The 14,098-nt window shown below is 38.5% G+C and overlaps 1 protein-coding gene across 1 annotated transcript in view; it reads right to left on the reverse strand.

Moving 5' to 3' along the window:
• The window catches only part of LOC146569595 (voltage-dependent calcium channel subunit alpha-2/delta-1), a 78,789-nt gene that overhangs the window by 47,179 nt on the left and 17,512 nt on the right, over positions 1 to 14,098 (reverse strand). Inside the window, exons 4-6 of the mRNA XM_085282008.1 lie at positions 5,056 to 5,115; positions 2,684 to 2,719; positions 1,662 to 1,791 (exon numbers count right to left, since the gene is read on the reverse strand). Coding sequence (XP_085138134.1) covers positions 1,662 to 1,791; positions 2,684 to 2,719; positions 5,056 to 5,115 — 226 coding nt within the window. The remainder of the gene's footprint in view (positions 1 to 1,661; positions 1,792 to 2,683; positions 2,720 to 5,055; positions 5,116 to 14,098) is intronic.

The following is a 14,098-nucleotide window of genomic DNA, read 5'->3' on the forward strand; positions in this document are numbered from 1 at the left end:
TCATTCAGTAATGCTGCTGCAAGATGGTTTAAAAAACCAGATTGTAATTAAACTGGAATCTTTCTGAAGTTCTTCGAGAACCAAGGCCTACTGTGGTGACACATACTTGAGCAAATCACCTAAAGCTTTATTCCTCTCCTCGTAAGTCACACTATATTAAGGACATCACCCCACAAGTTGAAATCTAAAAAATAGAATAAAGGAAAAGCCACTTAAAAATATTACATAATTCAAACCACACTTAAGCTAATCAGCCAGGCACCCTTAAGTCACTGACATTCAACTTGAGCTGTGCTAATGTCAGGGAGACTCTCGAGATTTAAATTATGCTGTATCACTCAAGGTAAATGTCAGCACATGATGTTGAAATGATCAGAAATGTACTTTTATAACAAAATGAGCAAAAATACTCTTTAACAGGATATCTTCCAATCCATGTTACTAGATAATGCTTTCTTCCTGCTTCGACTATTGCTGTCCAACAATACCCAACAGCCTCCTCAGACATGTTCTCACTACAAGACATACTTACAGGATATGTGACGATCATTCACTATGAATCCGTCAAATGATTACCTGCTATATTTTAAAACTGTTTCAAGTAAATATTGCACTCGCTTTGTAGTATGAGCTGGCAGGCTAAAGACTTTTAACATCCAATGTGACTGAAACAGCCCCATCAAGTAAAGCCTGAGTATGGGATGGTATGAATAGATGAAAACAGCCATGACTATAACATAAAGCTGCTTAGGTTTTAATTTTCCTGTATCCAGATCATGACAACCAAATTTTTATTCAACATGTTTAAGTTTTTAAGAGATTATCATTAATATTCTCTATAATCTTGAGTATACATGATCCTATTTTTGTTTTTTCGCATTCTGAGAAACTGACTACATGTTCAGTGAACATTCACCAACCTTTCACAAGTAGCAGGTGCAGTGAAATGAACCATTCTGTTCTTAAAAAATGCTGACAATGCAAATGTACTGATTGATATATTTCAACAGATGATATTATTGTTTCAGGATTTACACACAATCCAGTGTATAGTGCAGTTCAGTTGCACATTGCATTCTTTTATGGCTAACAGTATAAAATACCTGTGCCAAGAATAAATATAAGTGTCCACTCAAGCAAAAATTGCATGCATATATCTATTATAGTCAATATCTATAATATAGTCTATAGATATAAGTGTATTATATCTCCTATATCTATCTATTTATATCAATCTGTTCCTAAAGACATTCAATAGCTGCAATATTCATATGAATAATACATTTATGATTTATAATTTTAATAAATGCATACTTATCATTCTAGTTCTGGTTAAACAGAGTATTAAACTGAAAGCTGCATAACTACCAATAGCAAAAATATTTCTAAACAAAAAAAGAAAACATAAACACATAAATCCTTTCAGTTGTCGTGCCTCCTGTTCTTTTACATTCCAAGGGCAGGCAGCTTTGTTAAGTAACCGATTACTACAGGAGAGCTTATTACTTGTATGAGGCTTTTTTTGTTAAACCCATCTTTTAGCTAAGGGCAACTTTGCTTGAGGCACAATCTGTAAAAAACATTTCATAATGGGTTGGTGTGTCAGCCGTATCCATAGTAACCACTTTGGTATGTGTGCGTGTGTGTGACGATGCACTCACAGCCATCATAGATGTCAGTGGGAATGTGGACAGCCGTGTGGTTGTAGTCAGTCAAACGTTTAAACGAGGGGTCCTCTTGAAAGTCTGGTCGAATCCTGTTCTTTCTTCCCTCTGTCTCATTTGCATCCAGCTGAAAGGGGAAAAAAAGATTCAAAGCACTATCTATGGCTGTTCTCACTATAGGTTTAAGAAATCATAGCAGACATCTTTATGTAAATTAATGAGGCACATTGCACATATATGACATGGTTTGTTGGTCTCCATAAAAATGAAAGACTTTACAACAGCCTGAACGCACATTCTCAACAGCTCATCGCTACCATAATAACAACATTGCTGCACTTTTCACACCCTGCATGCTTTAAAAAAAAACCTGACTGTTTACGTGATGATGTCTCGCTTTTTTTCATTTTATCATCTTCATTTGGGAGGAGGTGCCGGAGACACTCAGATTGTTTATGCCCCTTGTGGAGATTTATAACTCCTGCCGTGCATTTGCCAATTTACATCAATGAGAGCAGTAGAGACAGGGAGGAAAAGATGAGATACCGATGAACGAAAGCAGGGTAGAGAGGGGCCGAGGTAGTGAGGTGGTGAGAGAGGCAGAGGGGGAGGGAGAAATGGTGCGAACAGTTGCTTCCTAATAAAGCAAGAGCCTAGCCAGCTCATACATCTCATCTGTCAATTAGAGGAGAAACATGGCAGAGACCTCTTCACCTGAGAGAGGCTGGAAGGAGGGATGACAGAGAGGTAGCTACATGGGAAGAAAAGCTCCAAGAAGCAGCAAACTGGGGGCTGCAGTACAGAGCTAAGACGATAAGAGAAAGCGGGGGTGAAAATGTGGTGATTTTTGCAGGAGTAAAATGAGGGAGATGAGGGAATATGAGGCAATGAAGGCGGGGTGGGGGTGGGGATGCTGTGTAGCAAAAGCACATTCATGATGCATGTATGACCTATGTGTTTGCAGGGGCTCAAAGAGAAAGAGAATAAATTAACAGAGGAGGGCAAAAAAGCACACTCACATTGTCCTTTGCGTTGTAGTAGGCAATTTCATCATCCTGTAAACAAGTGACAAAGAAGCACAAAAAATGCTTTTTGGATGCTTCAGGGTGTTGCACAAAGAACCCTAACATTTATGCAACTATTAAATATTTGATCAATTTCTAAGCAGTTCTTTATTTTGCCATTTGTTAATTCTATTATTTAGTTTAAAAAGATACTAGTCTGTGTTTTTGCTTAAATAAATAAGGTATGGTCATATTTCACCATGTCCCTCTGTCCCTGCAGCCATTTGCAATGCTCCAGGTAAGCATTTTTTGCCTCTGAGATAGCAATGTAATAACTGCCTCTGTGACAAGTATTTTTCCTGAGCATTGCTTTTTTCTCTTATATAATTGTTTGCCACCCGGGTTGTTAGAAGGCAAAGCATCTGTCATTGAAAATGAGGGGCATGTATCATAACACAGTGTATAATGAGCAATAAACCAGTTAACAAAAGGAACTGTACTCACTGCTAATGATGGATGCTGAAAACATGTAAAAACTATTCACACAATCAAATTATTCTAAGTCTAGCAAACTTAGACTACATGCATCACCATTTGTGTATCTGTGCGTCTGCTAGACGTAGGAACACAATATGATATTTTCACAATTATTCACTCACAAAACAATAATATTAGTATGATTTTTAACATTGTGCAATATGTAGAGTATTGCAGTAGTGATTAATCAACATCAAATTTTGTCCTCAAACTTTGTCACTATCAGATTTATCCAATAAGATAAATTGGATTTCACTTCAGATATTTTTTTAATTTAATTTAATTTAATTTATTTAATTTTTTTTTTTTTTGGCAAAATGAGATTATAAAGCATGCCAACACTATCACTAAAGCCTGCGGTAAAATGTTGCCATAAGATGAAGTTAGTTATCTGTCTGAGATCGAATAGGTTGATGTTGGCTGCATGAACGTCACATGCACTCAGTTTCTGGTAATGCACCAGTTAACTGTGATAAATCGTAGAAAATCACAAAATCTGTTGTTGTCTGCATAGACAGAAATTCACATTTAACCACTACACTTGCGCTCAGCAATCTTGCTGTTCTATAAATACAACCAGCTGGCAGCCAGTTGAGTCAAGTCCCCTCGAGTTGTGCTCACTGACAAAGACTCATTCAAACTGATGCCAATATGATGGCAATCTGTCTGCATTTATAAATTAGATGTGAATTATTTGAAAAACTTCAATCAAAAATGGTCATTACTGTGCCACACCCGCAAGCTCTGGGCAACAATTAAGTTACCCTTAGTTGAAATCGGCAAAGGAATGTGAACAATTACCATACAATTACCAGGCAGCCATTAATTTTTGTTTGGTTGCTGCCCTATTTTTACTTGTATGGCTGAGTCATTAGCCTTTTCTGAATTAGGAGGTAGGTTTGTTGAGCTAAATGTTTCCAGTGTCCAGACAGTTTTTCACAACCTGTTAATGTAGGTTTGCTCAGCTAATGTTATCTCAGGATAATGGTGCATGAGACAAGTCGTCTTGTTTCCCAGACAGCTAGTATTCCCAGAGTATTTTAATTAATTTAATCAAATATAAATATTTAGTGTCCCTGTATCGATATATTATCCCCATCCTAAATACAGCAGTACTATGCTTGTCATGGTCCTGGGTCGTGCGACCCAGTGTTTTGTGTTTAGTCTATGTTGATGTTTATTGATTGTTTAGGTTCATTAAGTTAGTCCAGCCATCTGTATATACCACCCTTGCATTACGTCTCCCTTGCCCTTCGTGTGTTTATGTCTGTGTGTCTTGTACTGTCAAGTTCATGCTGTCAGTTATGTCACCTCCCCCTGTACTACGTCTCCCCGGTTCATGTCTCATGTTTCCTGTTTTACTTTGAAGGCCTGCATTCACTGTCAGTGTATTCAGTTTCACTCCTCCTGTCCTGTCGTTAAGTTCATGTGTGTCAGCTGCGTTCCCATGTGTGGCCACTTCCCCTGATCATTCCTCATGTGTATTTAGTCTCTGTGTTTCATGTAGTCTGCGTCGCGTCGTCTGTGTTCCCACCCCCTGTGTTCCATATCTCCAGCCATAGCCTTTCCATAGTTTATGTCCAGTTTAGGTTTCTGTTTAGCTACTACTCTTATGCTGCCCTCACTCTGGTTTGTTCCTTTCATCAGCCATAATAAAAGGCTCGCTTTTGTTTAATCCACTCCTGTATCTTCGCTTGTGTTCGCACCTGGGTCCATTACACGCATTCTCCACTCGGTCCGTCACAGCGGACCGTGACAATGCTGTATCATTTTTTCATCCATCCCTAATAGATAGCACATAAAAAACACATATAAACATTTTTTTTCTGTATTTTCTCTCTCTCTGTTACCTCGAAATCGTCTTTCCACTGATGCTTCATTTGAAACTCTTCAGCAGCTGTGGCCAGTTTCTGGGAAGTGAAATATGACAAAAGATTTAGGCTGGAGCAGAGCAGGGCGATATGACCAAAAATATTTATCACGATATACATTTGAAAATTTGCGATAACGATATAACTGACGATATAATTGACACTAGACAAAATACTTTACAACTCCTGAACTTTATTAGTGCAAAAAAACCCCAAAAAACATCAATGTATTTTCACTTAAGCAGCTTTTTTAAGTGCATTAAAATTATATAAAAAAAATAACAGTGCAAATGCAAATTCCTTGCTGACAGTTTAACCAAAAGGCATTTCCAGTGGAAATTGGCCAACATATCCTCAGCATAACCATGTATAATATTCACAAAACTTAAAAAGAGGTTATACACACACAATACGGTAATATTATGTTGAAGCACAGTACGTATCACTCCGCGAGGCGCCTGCCTACGATAGCCGTAATGCTCCGATAATCCACCAAGCGATGCGGGTTTGTAGTTCAGCAAAGTTGTACTGAAACATTTGACAAATTTTCAAGTGCCGTGTACCACATAAAATCGTTTCGAGGTCAGTAAACACAACCAGAATTCATACATAAGGCACACGGGATTATAAGGGGCACTGTCGATTTTCAGAAAAATCAAAGGATTGATTTTAAGTGTGCCATATTTTCCAAAAAAACACGGTAATAATGACAGCCCACTGGCATGCTCTACCAAAAATAGTGCTTTGTTGTGTATCTGACGGATGAAAGCTAAACCAGTTCCACACCACTGAAGTTGCAGCATTTTTACAAACCAATTCTGTTCATCTGTTTCATTTAACGATCCACTTCTGCTCTTCTCATTCTGCGTCGCCGCCATGTGCGTATGTAAACAAAGGCACTGCGCATGCGCGTTTTACCCATATTCTATCGCGATATTTCATTTTCCTATCGTTGCATAACATTACACTGGTATTACCGTGAACGGTATGATACAGCCCAGCCCTAGCCTGGAACATATACTGGGTATCCTTCCTTCAAAACATCTCTCTCATTTGAGAAAACCTGAGCAAAAGAGAGCACATTAGAAAACGCGGTGGAGACCACCCTAGAGACAAGAGAGAAATGATTATGATCTCACTTGCAGAGCTCAAACCACAGGGCTATCAAGGTCTTGCAGCACTCACTGTCCGCTAAAGGCCACGCCACAGAGTATCAGAATGTCAAAATGAAAAGGTTGTACTGTAAGAAAGTAGTGTGTGGGTGGGTGTGTGGCTGAATGTGTGAGCAAGTCAGAGAGTGTGAAACATAGAGCTAACTGAATAAAATAAGTTGGGTTCAGTGCAGGAAGAAATGATGGATCAGTGAATAAAGTGAAGAACAAATAAATTACCCACTGAAAAAGCTATCAATCAAAAAGGAATTATATAAAGGAATATAAATGTAATTAACCACACTTGTATTATTATATGGTGTTTACCTGACAGTGTAAAGCACCTTGAGGTGACTGCTGTTGTTATTTGGCACTATATACATGCAATTGAATTTAATTGAAAATGTAATTAATCTCACCTTTAATCTAGTCATCTCTCCTGCAATTGCACATATACGTGCTGTTTTGTTACTTCTTGCAAGTACAAACTATAATAACAATGCGTCTTCCATCTGGGAACAAACAAGTTCTGATGTGCATCCAGCGAAATAAACATCTATCCAAGATCACAAGGTTGAAATGTAATATATATGTCTTGATACTGAAAAATCTTGAGATATTACCTTCCAGTTGTGCTATACAATTCAGGTGATGCTTACATTATAATTTAGCAAAGTGTAATTTCATCTTCTGAATTCTTTTTTTTTTTAATGGAAAGGAAGGCAGAACTGAGAAATGTGCTAACAAAAGGGGAAAAAATGGCTCAAAAAGGGGACAGAGTGATAGATACCTTATTTCTACATTTTTACTTTGATTTGTGGACTAATTTAACCACGAGGCCTGCATCAATTTTTAAAACATCTTGTTCCAAGTTTCATAACTAGTGCCATAGAAATGGAAAAGGTAAGAGGTTAGAACAAAAGTGCGATAAGGAATGAAAGCAAAGAGCAGGACAAAGAATCTTCCTTCACAACACCAAAGTTAAATCATGTTAGAATCAAATCTTTTTATATGATTATGAAAAACTGTTTTTATAGCTGCATCTTTGTCTGACAACCATCTGTTGGCTCGTGCAAGCATATATAACAGGCATGCTAGATGGACACATCTTTGGATGAGATGCTTATATTATTTTGAATTGGTATTTTTACGGAGTATGTTTATGTGACCCTGTGTCTGCTGTCGGCAATCGTTCCATTTTGATCAACAGTTCCATTCCTTTGGCCTCCAGTCCTGGGCTCTGTTCCAGACCTCTCTCTAGCTCCCATGCACTGGATGTCAACCGCTAAATATACACCCTGCTGCAGCTATATACACACACGTACACACTGACCAACCCAAAACAGTGAAAAAAATGTGAAATGATTACAAGCATTGTGACCGATGTACATTGTACATAAAGATTGCATGTGCTAACAATGCATCAAGTGCTGAATCGTATTTACCAGTTAGTGGTAGCAAGCATCATAGTCAAACAGAGTCAGACACTGCTCCCTGCTACCACCAATCACTAAAGCGTTTAGATGTTGTCAGTGATTCCAACTGCATATCTAAATCAAAAGCTCTGTTAAAAGTTACAGTTTTTGGAGTAAAATGAAAACATGTCCAACTGGCAGTTGCACAATGCAGACAAACATGAGGTGTCTTGTTATTTATTTTAAGCATTCCCACATCGTAATGAAACCATTGCTATTTTTAAAACCATGTGTTTGGTTAGGGAAGCCTAACTCTGCAGATCGGCATGTTCTACTCTATTTTAAAATGTTAAAGTTGGCCACTTATGCTCATTTCCAGCTTCATATTTCTTGTTCTTTGAATCTTTTTGACTCTACAGTGGTGTGAAAAAGTTTTTGCCCTCTTTCTGATTGCCTGTTTTTCTATATGTTTGTCACACTTAAATGTTTCAAATGAACCAAACAAATTTAAATATTAGACTTGTAGAGGAATTGTGGCCCACTGTTTTTTGCTGAAATGTTGTAATTCAGCCACATTGGAGGGTTTTCGGGCATGAGTCTGCTTTTTAAGGTCATGCCACAGCATCTCAATCGGATTCAGGTCAAGACTTTGACCAGGACACGCCAAAGTTTTTATTTTGTTTTTCTTAAGACATTCAGAGGTGGACTTCCTGTTTTGGATCATTGTCCGGCTGTAGAACCCAAGTGTGCTTCAGCTTGAGGTCACAAACAGGTGGCCGGACATTCTCCTTCAGGATGTTTTGGTAAACAGCAGAATTCATGGTTCCATTTACCACAGCAAGTCTTAAATTTCCTGAGGCAGCAGAACAGCCCTAGACCATCACACTACAACTACCATACTTAACTGTTTACTGTTTTCAGGTGGGTTTTTTTTTAGATCCTGTCATAATGTGTTGCTTTTTGAGATCTTTTAGCCTGCTTCACTTTATAAAACAGGTTCTATTTAAGTGATTTTTTGATTCAACAGGTCTGCCAATAGTCAGGGCTGAGTGTGTTTGGTGAAACTGAGCTCAGGTTTCCAAAAAATGCAGTTTTTTGCAATTAATTCATTATTTTAATAAGAAGGGCAATTACTTTTTCAAACAGAACGAGGATAACTTTTCTCTCTTAATCAATGAAATCATCATTGTAACTTATCTTATCAAAATAAGTTTGATGATCTGAAACATTATGTGTGACAAATATGCAAAACACTAGTAAATCAAGAAGGGGCCAAACACTTTTTGACACCACTGTATGTGTCGGTCAGTGGAAGTTGATTCTAAACTGTGCCGATGCACTTGTAAAATCATCTTGAGGTCATAGATAAGTGTGACATTGGTGCCCCTGATAATGTTGCTTAGCAACAGGGAGATCCCAAAATGAGACCATCACTTATCAAAGAAACTTGACTCGGCTAAGTTTGACATAAATGCCTTCAGCAGATACGCTATGCAAAAAATAGAGCATTTTTGATCTACTGGCGAGATTTGTGAGTTGTCAAATGTCAACAGTGTAGCATCACATCAACCCAAGTGCACTAACTGAGCTTCATCAGATAAACAGAAAACCAGGCTATTGCTCATAAAATGATAAGCTTGCATAATATCAGTGCAAAAAGATACAGGAACACATAATCAAGGTAGTCTAAAAACATATGGATAGGCATTATCCATATGTTCCCTTGGGTTTCTCCTTCAGCAAAACATTGTATCAGAAATGATACATGCATATAACCAACAGCTGTTCAACTCCTGATACATCGTACATCATACTTAAGCCATTAGTGTGACATTCATGAATTATATAAGACTTTGTGTGAAAAAAACACATGTGAAAATCCCTTTTTTTGCCTGACTGTATATGAACATGCACATGCAGATACCACACATCTACACACGCTTCCTAAGAGACCAACAGGCATGTTAAAAATTCATGACAGGGCTTTGACGAGTCTCCACTACCCCCTGGGAGATATGGGGGAGGGTGAGAATGAGTGTGCGAGGAAAGATACCTAATTACCCTTCTATTTTGCTTGCATCCCTCTCTCTCTTTCTCTCTTTTTTATGTCAAACACATACAAAGGTTATCAGTCTAGCCAAAGAAAGCAACAACATAATCAAATGTGCTTTGCACTGAGGGATCTAGATTTGAAGAGGCTACTCAGTGAGTGAGAATTTGCACTATAATGGATTACACTCTGCAAAATGCCCGACCTAATGGTTTTTTAGTCTCACTTTCACTAATTGTGAAAGTTGGACACCATGATGAGCTCACTCTTTCAGTTCATGACCACTGGAGACCTGAGAAGAACTATCACTCCTCTGCAATTGGCAGCAGAGCGTAGCATGGGTACCAGGAGAGTGAGAATTGGGTATATGATTCTTGGGAAGAGAAGTTGTTTTCAGACTCGTACTGATAAAAATTTTTACTGGTTAAATGTTTAAAAGACATCTAAATATACCTAAAAACCGAGTTACATTTCATTCAACGTGGCATTGAAGTTGGGTCGTGTTCTCTGGGGGACGAGGCGGTTTAGAGATTTCAGGGAGAACAGGGGGAACAAGAGAGAGTTCTCAAGAATAATGCAGTCTATGACAAAAATGTTCAATAAAACCTACAGGCAGCGCAACTGAAGCTAGTTAGTAGTGAGCTCTATCTTTTTTCTCAGATGAACATAAAAATGACCTCATGATGACTCTAACAACTGCTGTGCAGATTAATATTCTAAGAGCCAAATAGGGCAGATACAGCTTTTAACTACTCATACTCACTGATGTATAGGATCATTGTTCTACTGCCGTTGAGAGCTGACCTGAGTGCTAGGTAGTCCTACTAGTCCCACAGAGAGATATTTCTGCCCTGCTCTCACCACTCTTAGTTGTCATTCTGCCAGGGCCGCCCAGCAGCCCACCATGCATTTAGTGAGAAAGCAGAGCACAGCTTAAAGGATAGACAGAGAAGATGAGACAGGCTCTGCTAAACCTCACAGAGCATCCCAGACACCCTGTGTATATGTGTGTGTGTGTGTGTGTTTATGTGTGTCTAAAGGCTCCAGACACTGAAATCAATAGGCTGTTCAGTGCACACTGCCCAACTCCCACAGACAACAAAGCAATACTTACAAGAGTAGTAACAGTCTAAATGATCATTAACACCCACATTCGCTCTTATCTTACTCTTTCTCAGTTCTGATGTGTCCAGACATCGTGTTTTTTACTTGCCATAATGAGCTCCGTCTCAAATGGATGGCAAAAAAAGTAAAAATGGGGGAGGTGTGAAAAAAGAAATAATAGAAAAGAAAGAGATGACTCTGAAAAGGGAAGAGGGAAGGACATAATTAACGAGCAGATGTATTAGCAGAAAGGACAGTCTAGAGAGAGGAAAAAAAACAATACTCTGACTCAGCATGATCACTGCCTTCAAAGTAAACTCATTAAAACAAAGCTCATCAGAATGAACACTGGAATGAGGAAAACATATAGCTGGGTGGCTTATGGATGATTTACTGAGCAACGGGATGGTTCCGTGTTTGGAAAAGGACAAACAAAAACACCTTCATCCGTGTCTAATAAATAAATACTTTACATATATGCAGGAATATACATAAAGGAGAACAAAAAGAGTAAGAAAATAAATGAATTCATATCATGGCAAGACATGGAGAGCAGGGCAAAGGACAGACAGACAGGACAGTAGTAGTTTAAAATGAAAGCTGCATGGAGAAAGAAGAGACAGATGGCAGAAGAATAGAGTGAGTGATAAAGCAGTGAGAGATGTCAGAGGAGATAGCTAAAAGGTTGATTTTAAATATCAGTTTGACAGAGAACTGTGACAAAAGGCCAGGATTTGAACAAAGAGGAGACAGCACTGGGTGTACTGGAACAGAGAGTTGACAGAAAAGGTGGGAGGGATGGAAGTATCCACAGAGAAGAAGGTGAGATAGTAAAAGGAGGAAGAAAGCATGAGACAGAGTGACAGACCTGAGGTATCTGCAGCTGCGAGAACCCATGGGAGAGCCTTGCTGATAGGAACAGTAAATGTACACCTGCTCCCCATTCCATTTAGTATTTTGGCTTTTTTGTTGTCATGCATGTATCTCAGAGATCTATTGCTAAGTGTAGCTATATCCCCTATGTGGACACCATGGATGGATAATTGGTATTAATATACTTCTTTCCAGTACACTTGGAGAATGCCATGTTCTTGTAGTATATCAGCTGTGTTCAAAGATATGCAGTCACAACTGTTTGGACGGTCCCCCTGAAAGCCTCTCGTACAACCTCAAATTGTTATTATGATTTACAAACACTCTGATCTAAAGAAACCTTGCATGCTTACCACTTCACAACAAGAATGGCTCTCTTCCACAGTGTGTACTTTGTCCTGTCTCTCTCCCCTCACCCCTAACCAATCATGGCAGATGGCTTCTACCTGAAGTCTAAAAGGGAGTTTTTCTTTCCCACTGTCACCAATCAAAAACTCCTATTGGGTGTCTAATTGTTGGGGTTTTCTCTCTGTTATTGCATGTGCTTTATCTTATAATATAGAATTTCTGACACGGAGAGACTGTAGATTTAAGTGTGCTTACTGTATGCTTACTATTAGGGATGGGTACTGGTATCCAGTGCCATTATGGCACCGGTTCTGACATAAACGGTAGTAACCAGACCAAAAAGCAGCGCACATTTCGGTGCTTTATTTCGGTGCTTTTTCTTCCTGATATGTCATACACTTTAGATTCTAGCCAATCATTTTACGTTTCCAAGGATAGTAGGCGGGCCCAGGTATGTAGGTTCTTTTAGAGCAGAGCTACAGATTAAAAATGCCCAAGGCGAAGTGGTCAAAACTCTGGCTGTACTTCACAGCAAAAGCTGCAAACTCAGCAGCCTGCAACAAGTGCTTTAAGGTGATACTGTGATACTGTGCAAAGGAGGTAACACCTCGAATCTGATAAAACACCTGGCGACATATAGCATTTTGTTAAAAGCCGAGAAATGCGCCGTATTTGATAGCTTGTTGCGAGACCTCACACCATGCACATCTACTGCAGGTGGGTTGCCTGTTATTGGACCCGGAGTTAGCAACATCCCCCAAAAACCCGAAGAGGAGAGTCCTGGCCCCTTGCCCTGCCAGTGTAGCAGAAATGATGAGGGATGATGATGGCAGCAGCAGCAGCTTCTCTGCATGAGTAGCTTAATGTTGTTCGTGTGTAATTTACGTTGAGTACGCTAACCGCGTTATTACATTAATGCATGTAAGGTGAACTAGCAAACACCATCGTAGTTACATGCGGCTGTCTTCTTGTTTGATGGCAGATGCTCCCTTCACCCTGGCAAAAAAGGCTAAAATGACCAAAGAAAAAGTGGAAAACAGTTAAACATTTTTGGACAAAGTTTGTGTTTTTTCCATTGTTTAAGCACTGCTTCCAGCCAAGACTGATACCATAAATCCCCTATAGCTGCAGAAAAGGCTAACGTTGTTATCTTTTTATAAGAAAAACAGCTGAACATGAGAGGTTTTTGGACCAATTTTGTGTTCTCCATTCTTTTAGCACCGGTTTGAGCACCGTTTAAGCACCGGCACCGTTTCAGAAGTACCGGTTTGGTACTGGTATCGGATAAAACCTAAACGATACCCATCCCTACTTACCGTTAAGATCTATACATATATATATATATACCTATTATTTACTTATCAATTTTGTCAATCATGAGTACAATGCTTACCATACTGTTACAAAAAGATTATTAAGATTAGATTATTAATGTTCATTTAATTAAAACTTGAGCTTTTATATCTTCTGGTTTTATGAACGTTTTCTATTCAAATCAGAGAAAACCTTATGTCCAAAACTATGGCATAAGCATACAGAACACCATAATATGTAGGAAAATATACATCATTGTCCTTTATACACCACTATCATATGTGGTGATAACTGCAGTATTTAATTTTTTCATGTTTCAAATCTACATTAAACAAATCTTAGTATTAAAAAAAACATTTATTTCATTTCTTTTCTACTCTTTGCAATTTTCTGACTGCTCAGTTTATCTCTGCTTGTTTCCCGAGGAAAAACAATGATAAGGATTTACTATCCTTGGTTAGACTGATTCATTTTATTATTACGAAATATTATTATTTCACTGTCTATTGGTTAATTATAATTAGATTACAGACAATATATAACAATCTGTAAAAGAATTAACATGTGCGAAGGAAGCATAGATATACTGTTTGGTAGTAATCGCAGCTGAGAGCAGAACGGCAGAGAGACACTCATGCTAGTGTAAGAGCTGATCCTAATTACCTTGTTTCATCTCAATTATTGCAATAATTACAAAGTATGGAAATGCTGATTCTGAAAAATGCTACATGCCACATTTAATTGGCATTGATCAGTGTTAATTTTGA

This window comes from Mchenga conophoros, linkage group LG7 (assembly GCF_057382185.1).
Source record: "Mchenga conophoros isolate Kocher_MC1m ecotype Shallow Benthic linkage group LG7, M_conophoros_male_GT1.1, whole genome shotgun sequence".
Lineage (NCBI taxonomy): Eukaryota > Metazoa > Chordata > Actinopteri > Cichliformes > Cichlidae > Mchenga > Mchenga conophoros.